This window comes from Mytilus galloprovincialis, chromosome 1, assembly GCF_965363235.1.
Source record: "Mytilus galloprovincialis chromosome 1, xbMytGall1.hap1.1, whole genome shotgun sequence".
Lineage (NCBI taxonomy): Eukaryota > Metazoa > Mollusca > Bivalvia > Mytilida > Mytilidae > Mytilus > Mytilus galloprovincialis.
In genome coordinates this window covers 28,121,611-28,146,481 of record NC_134838.1, presented here as the reverse complement: position 1 = coordinate 28,146,481, position 24,871 = coordinate 28,121,611, and the positions used below count along the sequence as shown (strand labels likewise).

The following is a 24,871-nucleotide window of genomic DNA, read 5'->3' as shown; positions in this document are numbered from 1 at the left end:
ATCTGCAACTTTTATGTAAATACTGTATATGTATAGATTATAACATGCCTTTTTCCATATTGGCCCTGGTATCATCCCGAGACTCCCATATCGGCATCGAGGCTTTAGCCGAGGGCAGATATGGGTCGAGGGATGATACCCGGGCCAATATGGAAAAGACATGTTATAATCTTTTTATCACATATTTAAGTTCTGCAGAAAAGAGAAAAAAGTTCAATTATAACAATTTAATGATACATAAAAGGTAAAATCTTAAACAATTTATTAAAAACGTGTCGTTTAGGATGCAATGACGTCACGTCATTAGGTACAGGGCACAATATGGATATCTCTTTTTTGCCCCGAACATTTTGAGGTTATTGCATGTGCAAAACCTAAGATATTCATAACAAATATGTGATAAACTGTGTTATTAGATACTGTCTGTATGTACTGTCTGTGGTTATTAGATACTGTCTGTATGTGTTGTGTGTGGTTATTAGATACTGTCTGTATGAACTGTGTGTGGTTATTAGATACTGTCTGTATGTACTGTGTGTGGTTATTAGATACTGTCTGTATGTGATGTCTGTGGTTATTAGATACTGTCTGTATGTACTGTGTGTGGTTATTAGATACTTTATTTTCTTTGGTTACATCTTCTGACACCAGACTCGGACTTCTCTTGAACTGAATTTTAATGTGCGTATTGTTATGCGTTTACTTTTGTACATTGGCTAGAGGTATAGGGGGAGGGTTGAGATCTCACAAACATGTTTAACCCCACCGCATTTTTGCGCCTGTCCCAAGTCAGGAGCCTCTGGCCTTTGTTATTCTTGTATTATTTTAATTTTAGTTTCTTGTGTACAATTTGGAAATTAGTATGGCGTTCATTATCACTGAACTAGTATATATTTGTTTAGGGGCCAGTTGAAGGATGCCCTGGGTGCGGGAATTTTTCGCTACATTGAAGACCTGTTGGTGACCTTCTGCTGTTGTTTTTTTCTATGGTCGGGTTGTTGTCTCTTTGGCACATTCCCCATTTCCATTCTCAATTTTACTGTCTGTATGTGATGTCTGTGGTTATTAGATACTGTCTGTATGAACTGTGTGTGGTTATTAGATAATGTCTGCATGTACTGTGTGTGGTTATTAGATACTGTCTGTATGTACTCTCTGTGGTTATTAGATACTGTCTGTATGTACTGTCTGTGGTTATTAGATACTGTCTGTATGTACTGTGTGTGGTTATTAGATACTGTCTGTATGTACTGTGTGTGGTTATTAGATACTGTCTGTATGTACTGTGTGTGGTTATTAGATACTGTCTGTATGTACTGTGTGTGGTTATTAGATACTGTCTGTATGTACTGTGTGTGGTTATTAGATACTGTCTGTATTAACTGTGTGTGGTTATTAGATACTGCCTGTATGTACTGTGTGTGGTTATTAGATACTGTCTGTATGTGATGTCTGTGGTTATTAGATACTGTCTGTATGTACTGTGTGTGGTTATTAGATACTGTCTGTATGTACTGTGTGTGGTTATTAGATACTGTCTGTATGTACTCTCTGTGGTTATTAGATACTGTCTGTATGTACTGTGTGTGGTTATTAGATACTGTCTGTATGTACTCTCTGTGGTTATTAGATACTGTCTGTATGTACTGTCTGTGGTTATTAGATACTGTCTGTATGTACTGTGTGTGGTTATTAGATACTGTCTGTATGTACTCTCTGTGGTTATTAGATACTGTCTGTATGTACTGTCTGTGGTTATTAGATACTGTCTGTATGTACTGTGTGTGGTTATTAGATACTGTCTGTATTAACTGTGTGTGGTTATTAGATACTGCCTGTATGTACTGTGTGTGGTTATTAGATAATGTCTGCATGTACTGTCTGTGGTTATTAGATACTGTCTGTATGTACTCTCTGTGGTTATTAGATACTGTCTGTATGTACTGTGTGTGGTTATTAGATACTGTCTGTATGTACTGTGTGTGGTTATTAGATACTGTCTGTATGTACTGTGTGTGGTTATTAGATACTGTCTGTATGTACTGTGTGTGGTTATTAGATACTGTCTGTATGAACTGTGTGTGGTTATAAGATACTGTCTGTATTAACTGTGTGTGGTTATTAGATGCTGTCTGTATGTGTTGTCTGTGGTTATTTGATACTGTCTGTATGTACTGTGTGTGGTTATTAGATACTGTCTGTATGTGATGGCTGTGGTTATTAGATACTGTCAGTATGTACTGTGTGTGGTTATTAGATACTGTCTGTATGTACTGTGTGTGGTTATTAGATACTATCTGTATGAACTGTGTGTGGTTATTAGATAATGTCTGCATGTACTGTCTGTGGTTATTAGATACTGTCTGTATCTACTGTGTGTGGTTATTAGATAATGTCTGCATATACTGTGTGTGGTTATTACTTACTGTATGTGTCGTCTGTGGTTATTAGATATGTTCTGTATGTACTATTGAACTAAATTTGATCGGGATTTCATACCCAATATAAAATGGCATTTAATGTAAAAAAAACAATCGTTTTGATAGTATTTTAACAATACTTACCTGGCACATGGCCCTTGTCATTTTTGCTTCTATAGATCCACTAAAAAAAATTATATCATAATTATTTGTTGACCTACACTGTTACTCTGATTCCAATGGTAAATGATTAATGTAAAGAATATAACAATAGTTTTACTTACTAATTCTGACGTCATTTATAAGTATATCATCAGATTTAACTAGGTAAATCTATATCTTCTATCGAGAAAAAACCTTTTTTAAGTAAAATACCAACAAACAGGATTTTGTTTTACAAAATTTACTTCTGGATACTATCTTATGATCAGAAACAAGCTTCTGTCTAAGTCAGGTAAGAAAATTTCAAAAACTTTAACCACAGAGTGAATATTTGTGGATGACCTCGCTGATGACAATGACAAAACGTAGATTTTCTATGTCTTGCTTTTCCGACAAGACAAAAAAGGAGAGCTCACTCACCGTTTGTACAAACATTTTATAAGCCTCCACCACTGCACAGCAGTCCTTTATTGGAAGTCTTTTCCCTGTAAAAGTTCAAATTCATAGCTATCTATTAAACATAATAAACACAACTCTATATTTGTGTTCTTAAAAAAAATATATGAAAAGTAACTAAAGTTTTTAAAATTGAAGATGTCATTATAAATAATATTTTTGATAATTTAATTCCAATAATTTCCTAAACATTATCAATTTTAGCACACAAAAAGGATAACTTAAAGACAGGTAATAACTAGAGGCTCTAAAGAGCCTGTGTCGCTCACCTTGGTCTATGTGCATATTAAACAAAGGACACAGATGGATTCATGACAAAATTGTGTTTTGCTGATAGTGATGTGTTTGTAGATCTTACTTTACTGAACATTCTTGGTACTTAGAATTTTCTCTATCTATAATAAACTTGGACCTTTAGATACAGTGAAAAATATTTTGTAAAAATTTACAAAAATTTACCAAATTAGTGAAAATTGTTAACAATTGAATAAAATGGGCAACAACTCCTTAAGGGGTCAACTGACGATTTTGGTCATGTTGACTTATTTCTAGATCTTATTTAGCTGAACATTATTGCTGTTTACAAGATATCTCTATCTATAACAATATTCAAGATAATAACCAAAAACAGCAAAATTTCCTTAAAATTACTAATTCAGGGGCAGCAACCCAACAACAGGTTATCCGATTTATCTGAAAATTTCAAGGCAGATAGATCTTGACCTGTTACACAATTTTACCCCTTGTCAGATTTGCTCTAAATGCTTTGGTTTTTGAGTTATAAGCCCAAAACTGCATTTTACCCCTATGTTCTATTTTTAGCCATGGCGGCCATCTTGGATGGTTGGCCGGGTCACTGGACACATTTTTTAAACAAGATACCCCAATGATGATTTTGGCCAAGTTTGGTGTAATTTGGCCAAGTAGTTTCAGAGGAGAAGATGTAAAAGATTACTAAGATTTACGAAAAATGGTTAAAAATTGACTATTAAGGGCAATAACTCCTAAAGGGGTCAACTGACCATTTCGGTCATGTTGACTTATTTGTAAATTTTTTTTTGCTGAACATTATTGCTGTTTACAGTTTATCTCTATCTATAATAATATTCAAGATAATAACCAACAAGTGAAACTGCGATCTACTGCTCACTGATGATACCCCCGCCGCAAGTGGATAATATTAATAGTGTAAAAATATGCAAGTGTTCGGTAAACAGGAAGTTGTCGAGTGATGAATCTGAAAACGCATCACACGGTATAGCTGACTTATAAAAATCCTGAAACCAAATTTCAGAAATCCTTGTATTGTAGTTCCTGAGAAAAATGTGACGAAAATTTTTAACTTGGTTATCATGTGTAAAATCATACAAGTGTTCGGTAAACAGGAAGTAGTCGAGTGATGAATCTGAAAACGCATCACACGGTATAGCTGACTTATATAAATCCTGAAACCAAATTTCAGAAATCCTTGTATTGTAGTTCCTGAGAAAAATGTGACGAAAATTTTCAACTTGGCTATCATGTGTAAAATCATACAAGTGTTCGGTAAACAGGAAGTTGTTGAGTGATGAATCTGAAAACGCATCACACGGTATAGCTGACTAATATAAATCCTGAAACCAAATTTCAGAAATCCTTGTATTGTAGTTCCTGAGAAAAATGTGACGAAAATTTTCAACTTGGCTATCATGTGTAAAATCAGACAAGTGTTCGGTAAACAGGAAGTTGTCAAGTGATGAATCTGAAAACGCATCACACGGTGTGGCTGACATATATAAATGTTGATACCAAATTACAGAAAGGGTGGATGTGTAGTTCCTGAGAAAAATGTGACGAAAGTTTCATGGGACGGACTGACTGACTGACGGACGGACTGACGGACGGACTGATGGACGGACGGACGGACGGACTGACAGACAGAGGTAAAACAGTATACCCCCCCTTTTTTAAAGCGGGGGTATAAAAACAGCAAAATTTCATTAAAATTAATTATTCTGGGGCAGCAACCCAACAACGGGTTGTCCAATTCATCTGAAAATTTCAGGGCAGGTAGATCTTGACCTGATAAACAAATTTACCTCATGTCAGATTTACTCTAAATGTTTTGGTTTTTGAGTTATAAGCCAAAAACTGCATTTTACCCAAAGTTCTATTTTTAGCCATGGCGGCCATCTTGATCGGATGGCTGGGTCACTGGACACATTTTTCAAACTACATACCCCAAAGATGGTTGTGGCCACGTTTGGATTGATTTGGCCAAGTAGTTTCAGAGGAGAAGATTTTTGTAAAAGATTACTAAGATTTACGAAAAATGGTTAAAAATTGACTATAAAGGGCACTAACTCCTAAAGGGGTCAACTGACCATTTCGGTCATGTTGACTGATTTGTAAATATTACTTTGCTGAACATTATTGCTGTTTACAGTTTATCTCTATCTATAATAATATTCAAGATAATAACCAAAAACAGCAAAATTTCCTTAAAATTACTAATTCAGGGGCAGCAACCCAACAACAGGTTATCCGATTTATCTGAAAATTTCAGGGCAGATAGATCTTGACCTGTTACACAAGTTTACCCCTTGTCAGATTTGCTCTAAATGCTTTGGTTTTTGAGTTATAAGCCAAAAACTGCATTTTACCCCTATGTTCTATTTTAGCCATGGCGGCCATCTTGGATGGTTGGCCGCGTCACCGGACACATTTTTTAAACTAGATACCCCAATGATGATTTTGGCCAAGTTTGGTGTAATTTGGCCCAGTAGTTTCAGAGGAGAAGATTTTTGTAAAAGTTAACGAAGCCGGACGACGACGGACGACAGACGACGGATGCCAGACGACGGACGCCAAGTGATGGGAAAAGCTCACTTGGCCCTTTGGGCCAGGTGAGCTAAAAATACAGTTCAAAATAAGATACAATATATTTGATTGTTCTTGTAGTAGTTCAAATTAGATCTAAATTAGTTTCTTAAAATTGTATATTTACTTACCTGTGGTGTTGTCATTGGGGGACATGAATTCTACCTCTCCTGGGTACCATTCAGGTGCTAGGTTCCTGTACCCACAAAACCCTCTCTTAACACCAGTTCTTTTATATACTGTTAAAACGAACAAAATGATAGTGAATAGGGGTTAATGTGCAGTGGCAAATGCTACATGTACATGATGTATATCAGGATGATCTCAAAACCAGATTAAACTTTACATAAATAAAAATTGTTTTAAAACTAATCAAATACAAACAATTTTTTTGTACAAAGGAAGAATTCATAAAAATAGTATAAATGTATTATAAACATATTCACACTATATCTAAGTCCTTGTCATAATTTACTTTGAAATTAGTATACATTTATTTTGTTTGGATAAAGGCTTGGGATATTTTATTTCAACTGTATTTATAAATGTATTTATAAATGTATTTATAAAAACATCATTGCAGCTGTATAACATGTAAAATAGAAACAAACTGCTGTTAAATTAAATAATTATAGAATTATGTGAAAAACATAATTTGTGATATGATACGTATATAAAAGTGAAAAAGGGTTATATGTGAAATGAAATGAAATAAGCATTAAAATATTAGCATACACCAGATCACACCTATACCTGAAGTACCTGTGCTTACATCACAGATTCGTCCATAAAATTACATTACAAAAATATTCATATTCATTTTTTAGTTCAGAAATACTATTAAAATCTACAACATTATTTACCATTTTTATTTTTATATTCCCTTTTATTTTCTTATTAGTTCACCAGAAAAAAAGTACCTATTGGTTACAAATATGCATGCTTCTTTCAAAGGCAGATATTTTTATTTTATTTCTCTTTTAAGTATAGGATAAAGTTATTTGTAAAAAAAATTAGTGAAATCCTATAAACAAACTAGAGGCTCTCAAGACCCTGTCGCTCACCTGTTACTGTATTTACTGATGTCGGCCATCTTGGGTGGTAGGCGGGGTCATTAGACACTTTTTTTTAAATAGATACCCTAGTAATGATTGTGGCCAAGTTTGGTTAAATTTGGCCCATAGTTATAGAAAAGAAGATTTTTGTACAAGTTACAAAAATGACTATAAAGGGCAATAACTCCTTAAGGGGTCCTCTAATAATTTTGATCATGTTTGACTTATTTGTAGATCTTACTTTGCTGAACATTATTGCTGTTTACAGTTTATCTCTATCTATAATAGTATTCAAGATAATAACCAAAAACTGCAAAATTTCCTTAAAATTACCAATTTTAGGGCAGCAACCCAACAACGGGTTGTCAGATTCATCTGAAATTTTGAGAGGGGATAGATCTTATTCTGATGGACATTTAAATCTTGAAAGATTTGCCCTAAATGTCTTAGTTTCAAAGATATAAAGCAAAAACTGCATTTTACCACTATGTTCTAATTTTAGCCGTCGGCCATTTTGTTTGGTAGGAGGGGTCATCGGACACATTTTTTAATCTATATACCAAAATGATAATTGTGGCCAAGTTTGGTTAAATTTGGCCCAGTAGTTTCAGAGAAGAAGATTTTTGTACAAGTTACAAAAAATGACGAAAAGTTGTTAAAAATTAACTAAAAAAGGCAATAACTCCTTAAGGGGTTGACTGACAATTTTGGTCATGTTGACTTATTTGTAGGTCTTACTTTGCTGAACATTATTGCTGTTTACAGTTTATCTCTATCTATAATAGTATTCAAAATAATAACCAAAAACTGCAAAATTTCCTTAAAATAACCAATTCAGGGGCAGCAACCCAACAACAGGTTGTCTGATTCGTCTGAAATTTTCAGTGCAGATAGATCTTGACCTGATCAACAATTTTACCCTGTCAGATTTGCTCTTAATGCTTTGGTTTCAAAGATATAAGCCAAAATATACATTTTACCCCTGTGTTCTATTTTTAGCCATGACGGCCATCTTGATTAGATGGCCAGGTCATTGGACACATTTTTTAAACTAGATACCCCAAGGATGATTGTGGCCAAGTTTGGTTAAATTTGGCCCAGTAGTTTCAGAGGAGAAGATTTTTGTAAAAGTTTACTGACGACGGACGACGGACGCCAAGTGATAAGAAAAGCTCACTTGACCTTTCAGGTCAGATGAGCTAAAAATGATTTAAACCCGTGATCCCCCTTAAGCAGGAGAATAAAATACAAAATGAAAATTACAACAAAATTAAGATTAGTTTATGAATCATGAAAATGTTAAACTAAAAGATAGAAACATACCATCAGTATCAACAATATCAGTCATGATTTTTCTTATATTGTGAGCATTAATGTTGGTTGTATCATGGAAGTAATATTGAAAGGAATAACATCGTCGTCACTTCAAAGGTTTCATCTGCGTTACCGCCCATCTTTCAATAACTTGTTAATTGGTTCAATATCTGGCATGGAAGTTGATTCTCTGCATGTGATCGATCAAATCACTGACACTTATCGGTCATTTTCGTGTTCACAGAGAACTACGAACAGACAAGTTTTTGTCGTTTATACGTGCGAAGTAACCCGAATAGTCCATTCGTTACATTCCGTTGATGTACGCTGCTGAAAAGAGTCATTCGTTCAATTTTTATTTTAGTCCAATTTTTCCCTATTTTTGGTTAGTTTGATCATAATAGTTTAAACCGACAGCTATCACATACGAAATTGGAGAACAAGATTGTGTCATTTCAATTTTTATATTTACAGACAGTTCAAAAAACATTTCCGTAAGTTAAGAAGATGATTGTAAAAAAAATACCTTTGGACCCCCTTTATTAAATACGAAAAATCTAAATCCTTCGTGTATTTATAGTCAATTAAAATATTCACAATTCTAAACGGTTCTATCCTTCAATTTAAGTTCTTGATACATAAACTAATTTGTGTAAAAATGAATTTACCGTAAGACAGATAGATTCAAGCCCATTTCGTCGGTTTGTTATAATTTTTGCTGTATAGCTTATTATATTAATACAAGCATTCCACAATAATATATATTTACGAAAATATTAACCCCATTTTAGTTGTCCAGTTTCAATATTGCAATCAATGACATTTATGACATATACATAAATTTAGAATACTTGAGAGTAAATATTCTTTTATTCAGTCTCGATTAACTTTGCACATTTCAACAGTAAAAAAATCTATGCCTACATTTGCCTACATTATTTTGTTAAACATCATGTGAAACCTGATCGATTCATCGGTATTTATCTGTTTAACTCAGGATCCGCTTTTAACCGGAAAATACTTTTAGAATAGTTTAAAACAAATGGTAAAAAGCAAAAATATGCTAAATTAAATACAATTTTCCATGTTAAACTGCTGTAGTTTGAACAATTCTCGTCCGTTTTTCAAGTTTTTTTTACATCATACGACTTCATCTGAAGGCAGAGGTTTTATATGATACAGCGCCACCTTCTTATTAATAAACCTCGGATTTCACACAGGTACTTTAAAATTACCGGACTCGATAAAATCATGTGACTGATAAGAAATTGCAGATGCCATTTTACAACCACGGTATCACAGATAGTAACCAAAGGGGTCTTACGGCTGATACTATAATTGGATAAAATCATATGACTTTAGTACAGGGCTCTACAGGATGTTAATACATGCTAATTACTCGATGTTATTCCTTTTAAATATTACTTCCATGGTTGTATCTAATGTCTGTAATGCTAAAAAAAACCAAGTAAAACAATATTACTGTAAGAGATCTATTTTCCCAAATAATGAATTCCAGACCTTTTTAAAGTCCAAAACAACAAAATAAAAACTGGTTGACTAAACTCTTCATAATCAATTTCTAAATCATATATAGTTAAAAACAGTTGGATTACTGTCATGACTGATATTAAACGATTAAGTCTTATGAAATAAAAAATTATCTAAGTAAATTCAAAAGTGGTGTATCTACCCCCACTCCCACTCCCTAAAACAAATCTATATCATGAAACAGCCATAAAACTTGACTATCAAACATATCAACTTTTAAAACAATTAATAAGACTTTAAAATCAAAATTGTAAAAAACCTTGAGGTTCAGCTAGGGTTCGGCTGTCTCCAATTGCTGTCTTGATGAAGTCATCAGCAACCCTCTAACCAAAACCAATCATGAAATCCGGTCCTATAAAACAAAATTATGCAGTAAGTAGATGCACATTTTCAAGAAATATAAAGCATATATGGATACTGTAAATATATATTTCAACATTAAGATCTGTAAAACAACTGTCATTTAATATAGAAGTGAGAACATACACTAGTTAATATAAACTAGAGGCTCTAAAGAGCCTGTGTCACTCACCTTGGTCTATGTGAATATTAAAGGAAGCAGATGGATTCATGACAAAATTGGGTTTTGGTGATGGTGATGTGTTTGTACATCTTACTTTACTGAACATTCTTGCTGCTTAAAATTATCTCTATCTATAATGAACTTGGCCCATTAGTTTCAGTGGAAAATGTTAGTAAAAATTTACAAATTTTATGAAAATTGTTAAAAATTGACTATAAAGAACAATAACTCCTAAGGGGGTCAATTGACCATTTCGGTCATGTTGACTTATTTGTAAATCTTACTTTGCTGAACATTATTGTTGTTTACAGTTTATCTCTATCAATAATAATATTCAAGATAATGACGAAAAACAGCAAAATTTCCTTAAAACTAACAATTCAGGGTCAGCAACCCAACAATGGGTTGTCCAATTCATCTAAAAATTTCAGAGCAGATAAATGTTGACCTGATAAACAATTTTACCCCATGTCAGATTTGCTCTAAATGCTTTGGGTTTTGAGTTATAAGCCAAAAACTGCATTTTACCCCATGTTCTATTTTTAGCCATGGCGGCCATCTTGGTTGGATGGCCGGGTCACCGGACACATTTTTAAAACTACTAACCCAAAAGATGATTGTGGCCAAGTTTGGATTAATTTGGCCCAGTAGTTTCAGAGGAGAAGATTTTTGTAAAATATTACTAAGATTTACGAAAAATGGTTAAAAATTGACTATAAAGGGCAATAACTCCAAAAGGGGTCAACTGACCATTTCGGTCATGTTGACTTATTTGTAAATCTTACTTTGCTGAACATTATTGCTGTTTACTGTTTATCTCTATCTATAATAATATTCAAGATAATGACCAAAAACAGCAAAATTTCCTTAAAACTAACAATTCAGGGTCAGCAACCCAACAACGGGTTGTCCAATTCATCTAAAAATTTCAGAGCAGATACATGTTGACCTGATAAACAATTTTACCCCATGTCAGATTTGCTCTAAATGCTTTGGGTTTTGAGTTATAAGCCAAAAACTGCATTTTACCCCATGTTCTATTTTTAGCCATGGCAGCCATCTTGGTTGGATGGCCGGGTCACCGGACACATTTTTAAAACTACTAACCCAAAAGATGATTGTGGCCAAGTTTGGATTAATTTGGCCAAGTAGTTTCAGAGGAGAAGATTTTTGTAAAAGATTACTAAGATTTACGAAAAATGGTGAAAATTGACTATAAAGGGCAATAACTCCTAAAGGGGTCAACTGACCATTTCAGTCATGTTGACTTATTTGTAAATCTTACTTTGCTGAACATTATTGCTGTTTATAGTTTATCTCTATCTATAATAATATTCAAGATAATAACCAAAAAGAGCAAAATTTCCTTAAAATTACTAATTCAGGGCCAGCAACCCAACAACGGGTTGTCCGATTCATCTGAAAATTTCAGGGCAGATAGATCTTGACATAAAACAATTTTACTCCATGTCAGATTTGCTCTACATGCTTTGGGTTTTGAGTTATAAGCCAAAAACTGCATTTTACCCCATGTTCTATTTTTAGCCATGGCGGCCATCTTGGTTGGATGGCCGGGTCACCGGACACATTTTTAAAACTACTAACCCAAAAGATGATTGTGGCCAAGTTTGGATTAATTTGGCCAAGTAGTTTCAGAGGAGAAGATTTTTGTAAAAGATTACTAAGATTTACGAAAAATGGTTAAAAATTGACTATAAAGGGCAATAACTCCTAAAGGGGTCAACTGACCATTTCAGTCATGTTGACTTATTTGTAAATCTTACTTTGCTGAACATTATTGCTGTTTATAGTTTATCTCTATCTATAATAATATTCAAGATAATAACCAAAAAGAGCAAAATTTCCTTAAAATTACTAATTCAGGGCCAGCAACCCAACAACGGGTTGTCCGATTCATCTGAAAATTTCAGGGCAGATAGATCTTGACCTAAAACAATTTTACCCCATGTCAGATTTGCTCTACATGCTTTGGGTTTTGAGTTATAAGCCAAAAACTGTATTTTACCCCATGTTCTATTTTTAGCCATGGTGGCCATCTTGGTTTGATGGCCGGGTCACCGGACACATTTTTAAAACTACTAACCCAAAAGATGATTGTGGCCAAGTTTGGATTAATTTGGCCAAGTAGTTTCAGAGGAGAAGATTTTTGTAAAATATTACTAAGATTTACGAAAAATGGTTAAAAATTGACTATAAAGGGCAATAACTCCTGAAGGGGTCAACTGACCATTTCGGTCATGTTGACTTATTTGTAAATCTTACTTTGCTGAACATTATTGCTGTTTACTGTTTATCTTTATCTATAATAATATTCAAGATAATAACCAACAAGAATGTGTCCAAAGTACACGGATGCCCCACTCGCACTATCATTTTCCATGTTCAATGGACCGTGAAATTGGATAAAAAATATAATTAGGCATTAAAATTAGAAAGATAATATCATAGGGAACATGTCTACTAAGTTTCAAGTTGATTGGACTTCAACTTCATCAAACACTACCTTGACCAAAAACTTTAACCTGAAACATGCACTTTCATTTTCTATGTTCAGTGGACCGTGAAATTGGGGTCAAAAGTTTAATTTGGCTTTAAAATTAGAAAGATCATATCATAAGGAACATGTGTACTAAGTTTCAAGTTGATTGGGACTTCAACTTCATCAAAAACTACCTTGACCAAAAACTTTAACCTGAAGCGGGTAGACGAACGAACAAACAAACGGACGGACAAACAGACGCACAGACCAGAAAACATAATGCCCCTCTACTATCGTAGGTGGGGCATAAAAACAGCAAAATTTCCTTAAAATTACTAATTCAGGGGCAGCAACCCAACAACGGAATATCTGATTCATCTGAAAATTTCAGAGCAGATAGATCTTCACCTGTTTAACAATTCTACCTCAGTCAGATTTGCTCTAAATGCTTTGGTTTTTAAGTTATAAGCCAAAAACTGCATTTTACCCCTATGTTCTATTTTTAGCCATGGCGGCCATCTTGGATGGTTGGCTGGGTCACCGGACACATTTTTTTAAATAGATACCCCAATGATAATTGTGGCCAAGTTTGGTTTAATTTGGCCCAGTAGTTTCAGAGGAGAAGATTTTTGTAAAAGTTAACGACGACGCCGGACGACGCTGGACGCCGGACGCCAAGTGATGAGAAAAGCTCACTTGGCCTTTTAGGCCAGGTGAGCTAAACACAAATAACGACTCTATTTTTATATTAAAATGGCTAAAAAAAAAACAGAAATTACAAAACTATTAGTTTTTACGATTTGAATAAATATTCAAGTTATATATCTGACATAAAAATGCATATTTAATATAAATGACTTATCAACAGAGTTTCACTTTAAACTGTTCTTATTCCAGACTAAAATAAAATAAAATTACGCTAACTTATCTCTACATTTATGTGTTTGTTATGCACAAAATTATAGGAATACTTTAAATATCTTTGTAATTAGTAGATGCACATATAGTGTTGGTGTTTCTATTAAGTGTTACGGATATTTTTTAAAACCATCTATATCATATAATTCAATAATTTAATTATACTTTATAAATTAAAACATCAATACCTGAAAAGTCAATGCACTTTGTTTTGCTGTTAAACCTTAGATGGCAACAGCAATTTCACCATCTTCTGCCATTTTAACCAGCTACAATGATTATTGTATTATTAAGTATTTCAAGGATGAAATATATATACAGTAGATAGCTCATTATAAACCATATCATTTAAATACACTATACTCATCATTAATTTAGCATTTATAAGTTCAAACTCGATTCCTACTGTAATCTTAATTTGTTTTCATGACCACATTTGTAGTTCTCTCAAGGCTTTAAATTTTCATATGTTAAACATGTTAAAGTTGTCCACAAATAAACAAATAATTTCACTTGTGTCATGCATGCGATTTTACAATTTCAAACATTGTACACACTATACTCACCATGGCATTTAAAAGAAGTTTAAACAAAATCTGAAATAAACCAGTGGCAATTGCTACATACACATGACATAGATGTTCAAAATAAAGTAAAATGTAAATTTTCACATTAATGATCCTTACAACTTTCTCTATCTTCTCCCATCTTTCTTCACTCTTTTTATTACCAGATTCCTGAAAAAAATTACAAGAGTTTAAAATTCACAAATCCATCTGGTTAGAGGAAAATATAGAATTCAAAATACATAAAAAGTTTAACCTGATAACTGAACTAATTTTTAGTTTTATTCAGCTTTCTATAAAACAAAAAATAATATGATTCCTCAAACTTACATTTGAAAATGCCCAGGCAGCCCAGACTAGTAAAATTGCTCTCGGGCCTTTAAAAATCATATCTACAGGCCAACAGAATCTAACTAAAAATTTTCAAAAATTGAGCTGCAGGCCTGTAGATTTAAAAGTTCGTCGTGAAGACTGAAATATGACAGTTATTGTCAATTCATATGATGTGTTTTATGCTTTGATTTTGCCATTTTATTAGGGACTTTCTGTTTAGAATTTTCCTCCGAGTTCAGTATTTTTGTGATTTTAATTTGAACTATAAAACCATTCAACAAGAATCAAAATCTTTGGCTTTATGGTACTGTGCATTGCATCCTTCATTTCATGGTTAGTTTGCAGCATACATGTACATTCGGTCCCTCTAATAATCTTTAAAGGCAAGTTCAGGACTCATCATTTTTGCCAAGGTATATTTTAGTGCAATATAGTTTATTATTTTAGTCTCCATGACCTTCATTGTAATAAATGATAGAGCAACATATTATATTCAGACTACTTTAAACTTATGCTATAAAATGAAGATATGTGCATGATGTGTAGTCAACTCATGGAACATATTTGATGCATCTTTGGACTCACAATTAGTGAAAATAGTACGTCCAGACAGATTTCAATGAGTCCAGGAATTATGGACTCACCTTAGTGAGAACCCTGATAAAGTTATCATTGTTAGTGTACTATTAATATGTAGTTGTCATGGTTAGTATACTGTGTTTATGTAGTTATCATTGTACATATGTATAATTTCTCGCTACATTGAAGACCTGTTGGTGACCTTCTGCTGTTGTTTTTTCTATGGTCGGGTTGTTGTCTCTTTGACACATTCCCCATTTCCATTCTCATTTTTATATAGTTGTCATGGTTAGTGTACTGTGTACATGTAGTTATCATTGTTCATATGTTTACATATAGTTGTCATGGTTAGTGTACTGTGTACATGTAGTTATCATTGTACATATATTTACATGTAGTTGTCATAGTTAGATGTAGTTATCATTGCACATATGTATACATATAGTTGTCATGGTAAGTGTACTGTGTACATGTAGTTATCATTGTACATATATTTACATGTAGTTGTCATAGTTAGATGTAGTTATCATTGCACATATGTATACATATAGTTGTCATGGTGAGTATAGTGTGTGCATGTAGGTATCCTTGCACATATTTTTACATGTAGTTGTCATGGTTAGTGTACATGTAGTTATCATTGCACATATATTTACATGTAGTTGTCAAGGTAAGTGTACTTTGCACATGTAGCTATAATTGTACATATGTTTACATGTTGTTGTCGTGGTTAGTGTACCCTGTACATTTAGTTATCATTGTACATATGTTTTCATGTAGTTTTCATAGTAAGTGTACTGTGTACATGTAGTTATCATTGTACATATGTAGTTTTCAAGGTTTTCTGCTGTTTGGTGGACACCATCATTTCTGATTATTCTGCCATGTTTGGTCAAACTACAATTTGCGCATACGCTAATTTACAAGGAATTAATCAAAATTTAAAAATATATCACAAAAGCAGACAAGCGGTGTTGTACAAGAAGGTTAGTGTACTGTGTACTTAGACCATATACGTATAGTGTTTTGAAATATAAAATTTATTTGTATGAGGCTTAGAAACGGGGAAAATGCGAGGTTCTACCCTCTTGGGGTACCATTTTAGGGTATTTTTAGGGTATTTCCCTATGAGCGTAGTCAAGGCGGTAAGACATTGAAATTTTAAGGAATAAGAAAGGGAAAATGAACTTAATTAATAACATTTGATACACTTGGTATATAAATTACCAATTTGTAGACATCACAAGTTTAAATTCATAAAAGTTTGACCATTGTTACTACACGTTGTCATGGTTGTGACGTGACGTTGTTGATGAAATACAGTAGTTCCGGTAAGTAGGCAGGGCTTATAGGTTAGTTGAGGTCATTGACATATAAAGCTAACGTTTATACGTATAGCTTTATCTGTATAGTAAAATAGGTGATTGCAGTATAAATGTAGTTATCATTGCACATATGTTGTTAATACATGAAGTTGCATGGTAAATAAATTGCAGACTAAATTTTCGGCTCTCCCTTGACACCATTTGCGAGTATGGTCTTGAGAACACGATAATAGTCTGTTGGAAGGGGACAATAAATGGCTGATCCTTGTTAAGAGAGAGCCATATGTCCTTGTAGATTTCTAAAAAAAAAAAACAGCTTATGCCGCTAAAAGGCAGCACTCACACCCGCAAAGTGGAGAGGGATTAATATAAGTTGCAAAACTTGTTTCCCAATCCAAATCTCTATAAATAAACATGATAAATATGTTTAAAAAAATTTTAACTGTGTACATGTATTTATCGTTGCTCATATGTTCACATGTAGTTGTCAAGGTAAGTTTTCTTTGTACATGTAGTTATCATTGTACATGTGTTAGATGTTGTTGTCATAGTTAGTGTACCGTTTACATGAAGTTATCATTGTACATATGTTAACATTGTTTTTGTACATGTAGCATGTGTAGTCATGGTAGTGACTACATTGTACGTGTAGTGTTAACATGTAGTTTTAATGGTTAGTGTTCTGTGTACGTGTAGTTATCATTGTACATATATTAACATTTAGTTGTCATGGTTAGTGTATAACAATATAAAAAGGGAGGATGGGAAAATTTTATCGATCTTATCACTATTAAAAATTATAACGCAAGTACGGTAATTACTGATGAGAAAATCCATGGATGGTACCATCGGGATTCGAACCCTCAATCTGGGGATCTAAAGGCAGCTCTCTAACCAATTGAGGCAAAGAAGATCTTCCCTAACTCAACTAGTTAGACTACCTTTATATCTCCAGGTCTACAACACTCTTCCCCTTTTTCTTTTTTCGGGCTGCGTACAATCCATCCGAGCAACTCACAGGTCCACCACCTGTACAACCCCGAGACATCTACTCGGAAATCCTCTGGCCAGTTCCACCTGGATATGTCATGGTCATCTTATGACCGCTGGTCAACCACCATGACCCCATATCAAACTGCCAGGCACCTATATGTTACATGTACAAGTAGTACCCCTGACTGTATGTATGCTTTAAAAGTTAGTATGACTCATTTCTTTAAAATATCAAAAACATTATTCCATATATATATTTGCTTTTGTTTCACAGTTAAAAGATAAAAGAATGAGTGCCTCTTTCTCATGAATAAAAAGGCTTTAAGCTGTATTATAAAGTATTATCTAAAAGTTATATTCATTTCTTCTAAGGTCCTTTGTGTTTATTATTCTGTTATGTAATTCAAGTATTACTTAAAATTCTGTTAGCTGTATAATTTAAAATATTTTCAATATAAGATCGCACACTTTAATAAAACTAGAACACACCCGCGAAATCGCGGGCATTCAGAGCGTAGTTTACAGTATGTAAAGTGTTGTTGGAAGAATTTTGTAAAATATTGAATGACTGGAGAATTTCAGCAAAAGTATCATAAGTCATAGCTTATTGGGGACAGGAAAATGCGTTTTTTCATCCCTCCTCCTTTATTTCCAAATTCCCAATTTTTGGTTTTCTATCAATTTCAATATGAACATACATTTAGTATGTTATGGACATTTAAGTAAGGAGACTGTAATTCAGTGGTTGTCGTTTGTTTATGTTTTAAATATTTCTTTTTCGTTCATTTTTTGTACATAAATAAGACCGCTAGTTTTCTGGTTTGCAATTGTTTTATATTGTCAGTTCGGAGCCTTTTAAAGCTGAGTATGCGGTATGGGCTTTGCTCGTTGTTGAAGGTCGTATGGTGACCTATAGTTGTTAATTTCTGTGTCATATTGGTCTCTTGTGGAGAATTGTCTCAACATGGCAATCATACCACATCTTCTTTTTTTTTTGTAAAAGATTTAATGACTGGAGAATTTCAGAAAAGGTATCAAAAGTTCACATGAATATTTTTAGCGCTTATCTGTATATTATGAAAATTCATTACTTATAAATATAGTGTATTTACTTTCAATTCTAAGTTTACTAATCGGTCCATGGTGGTCATTGATATAGTATACATATCCTCTCTATTTAATAAACTCTGTGACCGCCGTTGATAGTAAACTTGAAAATGATAGCAGATAGAATTCTGAAAATACACTTTATTCTTTGTATATGTATGTTCAAAGTATACAGAAAAACGCAGAAAAACGCAAACCGGATGCTTTTTTTCTCGTTTTTCTCCCAAAATAACTCAATCTGAATAATCATAAGAATAGATGACAAATGCGACTATGTACTATACCTATAGGACACAGAGGCGTGTTGATTAATTTATTGTGGAAAGAGGAGAAGTGACACCCAAAATGAGGTCTTCTCGTTTAATAGTATAGATGTCACCACTAGCATGACTGAGGGGGGATAGGACCTTTATCGGGACTCCGGGATCGGGTGTTTTTAAGCTCGGGATTTCAGGATTGACCCTTTTGGGATCCGGGAATTCTTTTTTGCAAATTTCGGGACCTCGGGATTTTTTGTTTTTAAGCCCGGGATCTCGGGATTTCATTTTTTCAAGCCCAGGATTTCGAGATCAGGACCCCTCCTATCCCCCCTCATGACTAGTATGAATATATGGTAAAATAGGTTCATTATTTTTGCTCTGTAAAATTGACCAGTTTATATATATAAGAATTTCATGAATTTTGTGACAAAGATTTTGTTTCTTCTTTTATGGAAGCAGTTAGTGTCTTTAATTTTTAAAGTCATTATTATTATAATTATCATCCGCATACTATCTTGATCTATCTTATTAGGGGCTTTATGTAACTGGTATCTCAGGCCAAATAAAAATATATGTGTGGTTCCAGTTACATACTTTTAAAAAATAGGGTCGGTAGGTCAGCAATTTTTTTTTTTTTTTTTTTTTAATGTCAAAATCCGGAAAAGAATCGTGTGTTTACCGAAATTGTTTCCCTTATTATACACGCCCCAACCGGAAGTCTGACATTTTTACATGTGTGTGGTTGTAAAATAAACAGCCATGATATTTTTTTAGTTAATTTTGTTGCATTCTGTTATGAATTCTTGCATTTTAGCCATAACAGATACTTGTGATGGAAATTCAGATGACAGAAATCTATGAATTTAATTATTTTAATTCACAATCCTCAAAATTTGATCGTTTGAAAATTTATTTTTAAGAAATGAAAAAAAATTTCTAGGGTCGGGGGGTTTTAACCAGGGTCGGTTGGGTTACTGGAACAACACATATTTTTATTTGGCCTCATGCATCTAGTTAGGCGTTCTACTTTTGCTACACTGGCTGGAGAGAGTTTCCTTGATGTTGCTACCGGTGTAATGTCCAGAATTATTTGCAGATTTTTATTGTCCAATATTTCATTAAATTCAAAGACTGGTTATTTTAAAGTACATCAACTGTTTCTAGAACTATCTTGTTCCTAATATTTCGGAGTTGTCAGCAGTGTAGTATCAAATGAGTCACAGTTTCAACAGACTCGGGGGGAATGGACCCAAACAAGTCGTTCATGTAAGGGCCCTATATCTAGATATGTCATGTATGTGTAATTCAGCTTATGGAAGGTTTACAATAGCCTGGGATCCGGCCCAATCTAGCTGCGCGTCGTAAGGGCCAGGTGGGGAACAAATACCATGTGATCGATTTAGTGCCAGTTGACTCTGAATCTAAAGTGAAGCTGAATAAATATTTGCATAAATTTTGATGTTTGATGTAAACCAGCACAATTGGAATCCAATTGACACCTTGGACATGTGAAACCTTAAACTTTTAAGGTTCATCATAACCTTTTGGCTAAAATGGCCGTATTTACACCCCAAATTTTACTCTGAGTACAGACTAACCTATACACCTGCAACAGTTTTAAGGGATGGCAGGAACTAGATATATAAATTTTAAATGCATTTTGTGTTTCAGAAAATTATAAACTTTTCTAGATTTTGCTATCCATTTTTTTTCGTTCCTGCAGAAGGTGCAAAAATTAACTAAGTAGTGAAAACGATTGAGAAGCTCCCCTCATATAATCAATGTTGTGAGTAGTATTGATTTAAATGGACAATAGATGGACAATAGACACCTGTAAACAATAGGTTATTTAACAGGTTTAAACTGAGTGGACCGTATCAAATGAAACTCGGGTGTTTGTTTATTTTGCTACCTTCTGCAGACTGGAAAAAAATGAACATCAAAATCCAGGTAAGTTTTTAATTTTCTGAAACGTAGACTTCATATAACTTTTATATATCTAGTTCCTGCCATGCCTTAAAACTTTCCTGGATGTACCAGTTTGTTTGTACTCATAGTAATTTTGGAGGTGTAAACACGGCCATATTTTTCAATTCCTTATGATGAACCTTAACTTTCTCACCAGGCGATTGCTGATAAGAATTAACCCTTTTCTGCTTACTAATTATCATCATACTACTAATTAGATATGATAACACTATACATCAATTCATAAAGAAAAATAATTACAGTCTAATTTTTACTAATTGATGTTAAACAAGAATTGATTGGATACAGATGTAAAACAAACATTTGGACAAAATTAGTATTAACCAATCATTGATAGGCAGTACATTGATACACGCCTGGCTATACTGACAGGATTAGCCAGGACCCCAGGCTAGGTTTACAAGGCCTAAATAAATATATTGTGTGTTTCCCCAATCCCGACCCTGCCAAGCCAGGTGTGGGTTGGAAGGTAGGGAAATAACTTTATTTTTTCCAAAAAGCTTGAACAACATTGGACGATCCTGCATGCCTGAAAATCGGAAATGAATAAAATAATATTTTACTTAAATTTGAAAATAAAATTTTATGAGTAGCACTGTTTTTGCAGAGTCGGTCGGGATTGGGGAAACAAACAATATTTTATTTTAGGCCCAATGATCGTTCAAATACCACGTCAAATGTACGGACATCTTCGCCCTTAATCGGTAAGCATCATAACTCTGCATGTACTCACCGATGAAAAGTTAATCAAAACCATACAGATCTCCAATAAAAATTGCAAAATCAATAGCTCAAACCTGAGATTAATCTCAGCTCAAACGCATCAAACGAGTGTGGTATCCAGATGATTTTTCACCTGACAGATCTTCGTGAGAAAATGCCCTGAACGAAACACTTATAGTACAAACAAGTACTTTTTCTAACTTTCAAAAGCAATAAACAACACCATCCATAAATGAAACTTATCATCGATTAAGGACAGTCCTAACATAGAGTGGCACTGAAAAAGCTAATTTCAGAAAATGAATAGTGAATTTGAATAGAACAAAAAATCCTTGTATATATTCATTAAGAAAGCCTAGTAAAGTGATCCTTTTAATGGTACGTTTTGGTGATATTTAGCTTCAAATACTTCTTGTGTAACACTGATATATTATGAATGGTTCTGATCGTTTACTTTCTGCCTAAACATCACTATTTTGTAGCCTGGGATCCGGCCCAATCTAGCTGCGCGTCGTATACTGACAGGATTAGCCAGGACCCCAGGCGAACTCCGAAACAGCGGTTACGTCCTCTTTACTACGCTATGAAGAAGTGAAAACGAGGTCGAAGCAAGAAGACGACATCTTGAAACTGAGAAGAAAATTTTGTGATATAAGTAGAAACAAAGCAATTGTGACAACACACATTATTTAAAAACATATAAATTAATTGAAATACATCTTATGATATAAGTATTTCCATAAATTACCATAAATTTGTGTAAATAACCGATTTTTCGGATATCCATTGTTACGGGCCGGTAGAACTACCGGGTTAATATCTGTCAAGGTAACATTTTTACTTAAGGGCAAACTCTTTTCCCCTATATTGTTTCCTAAATTTTATTGTAAAAATATAATTAAATACTGTATAACTAATTATTCTCTAGTAAATTCAATTAAAATTTAAATTTGAGTAAAGTCTGGCAGAGAACGCTGTCCCCCCTCCCCTTCCCCTTTCCCAGAAGTGAAGATAACTGGTATGTCAACAACAAAACTCAATAAATACTTACGTCAGCCAACCACTCCAATAACTGGAAAGAAGAAACTAACACCTGTACTCTTTGCAGACAGTAAAGGCAACTACCTTGAAAAGCAAATCAAACCAGTGTAGTATCCTACCGTAGTCTAAAATCGTTCATCTTGTCAGTTCGTTAGGTATTTGTGTTTGAACTTAACACACGGGGAAACTCCGCATTGACGTCACTACGCTACTTCCGGCGTAGAAAAACAATGTAGAATACGTTTTTTCTGCACTTTTGAATAAAAAAACATTTCTGAAGGTAAGTTTTCATTGTTGTTTTCAATTATTGCTAAAAAATGCCAAATTTCTAATGCCCGTTTCAATCCCGACTTCTGAATGTCTAAAAACATTCTAGAACTTCACAAAATCCCGCTTCCGGCCTCCATTGCTTTGTGTACATTCCATTCAGCGTCATCAATCTTGTGGCAGGCAATACAGGTCAAGCAAATCGTATTTTTAGGAATTTTAAAATGACATGCTCCTTACGTCTTTCGCGATTTTCCCGCGAAAAAAGCCTAACCAAAATGAAAGGAAAACTAATTGAAAAAACGATGCCTATGCCATAATTTTGTACAGGAATATAGAGTAGGTTAATGAAAAATAATTTACATTTATTTTTCATAGAATTTTCTTTTTATTCATTATAAAAAGATCGATATTCTGACCATCATGACTGTAGATAAATATTCATACAGAATTCCATTGATGTCAAAAGGGATGGCAAAAAAAGAGTTTTCCTGTTGAATAAAACCCAAAATTATTGCAAACTATTTTGAAGAAATATATCACAAAGAAATAACGTAATTGCCGTAGATTGGAAAATCCCCTAATTGACAGTAGAACAATTTGATTGGGTAGAACGAATTGACATCACGTGATTTTGACGCCATTGAAATTTAAATGTAAACAAACAAGGTCAGAAGGTTCAGTATGGGACAGCATTGTACATTTAGTTACTGACAAATAATTATGAGTTACCAAGCTTGACAATGCATGGTAATAAAAAATGAAAGCTAAGTGTACAGAAAAAATAAGAAAAAAATAGCCTTAGGATAACGACTTATCATTACACCTGGATACCTCAGGGTCATTGGTGGTGCTCCACATTGGAGGCAGATCCGGAAGACGAGAGAGCCTCGTTTCGGATCTGCCGGCAGTCGATAACTAGAGCCAGAACAACCTACAGGTGCTGATCTAGCCGACCCAGAGAAAATCAGAGATAACCGTCGTAGTGTACTTGCAAGTAACCACGGTAAGTTTAGAGAAACTTACATTGGCGCTGCGAGCATTCGTTTTCGAACAAATTCACTCGGGGAGTCGAATTCTACATCGAAATTGAAAATTTCAAGGGGCCAAAACAGCACCTCCATTTTATTTTTAGGGATCCCTGACAGGTCACCTATTTTCAGTTTTCGCTAACCATAGCTTTGCTAGGTTAGTTTTATTGGGAGGGAAAAGTTAAAGCACCGGGAAGGGAACCTTGTGTGGTTAAGTTTCAGTCATCGTTTGTTATTTTTGAGGGATTTTTTCATACTTGGCCGTTTGCGGAGCCCTTGTAGGAACAAGTGTGAACCCCTTACTTGTTCTGCAAAACCCTTGTAGGGAATTTTGTAAACCCCAATCCATTTCCGCCGCGTATTGCACTCAGTTGACCTACGCAGTTCAACTTCCATTTGCAACCCAAAATTGCAAATCTTCCAGTTGTCAAAACAGAAAGAAGAAATTGTAAGTGTCAATTTAAACAACCCACACACATACACTTGCCCTTTACATACATACCTCTAGGGTCAACTTATAAGCTTGATCCCCAGTTAAAAAGTTGTTGTTGTAAAACCATACAAAACAGTTTGATAGTATAAACACCCCTTTTCAGTAGATACCCTTGCCTAAGCCCTAATTTAATCCTAAATTGTTTATTGTTTATTTATTGTGTTCCCATTCAAGTGTAACCATGGCTAGAGTCCACATAAACTCTGCCACTTTTGAGGAATTGTTATCAATTCCAGGGGTAGGGGCTAAAATTGCCGCAAAAATTTGGGAATTGAGGGAGGATAAAGGAATTCTGGAGTTGGAGGACCTACGGGAGGTTCCTTATATGAGAATAACTGAGGCAGCTCTAGAATCTATGGATTTTAGTACCTCCCTGCCACCCAACAGGGGGTCTAATAAATTTTGC

General features: G+C 34.1%; 1 protein-coding gene across 5 annotated transcripts in view; it reads right to left on the bottom strand.

Moving 5' to 3' along the window:
• Positions 1 to 21,755, bottom strand: part of LOC143070914 (uncharacterized) — a 34,019-nt gene extending 12,264 nt beyond the window's left edge. For 4 of the 5 annotated variants that reach the window (XM_076245015.1, XM_076245023.1, XM_076245037.1 and 1 more), the window contains exons 1-7: positions 21,644 to 21,755; positions 14,445 to 14,495; positions 13,947 to 14,027; positions 10,077 to 10,169; positions 6,029 to 6,136; positions 3,003 to 3,067; positions 2,565 to 2,604 (exon numbers count right to left, since the gene is read on the bottom strand). In XM_076245015.1, the coding sequence (XP_076101130.1) occupies positions 2,565 to 2,604; positions 3,003 to 3,067; positions 6,029 to 6,053 (130 nt within the window). In that variant the 5' untranslated portion in view covers positions 6,054 to 6,136; positions 10,077 to 10,169; positions 13,947 to 14,027; positions 14,445 to 14,495; positions 21,644 to 21,755. The remainder of the gene's footprint in view (positions 1 to 2,564; positions 2,605 to 3,002; positions 3,068 to 6,028; positions 6,137 to 10,076; positions 10,170 to 13,946; positions 14,028 to 14,444; positions 14,496 to 21,643) is intronic. The other variant, XM_076245031.1, reaches the window with a different exon arrangement.
• Between the last annotated feature and the right edge of the window lie 3,116 nt (positions 21,756 to 24,871).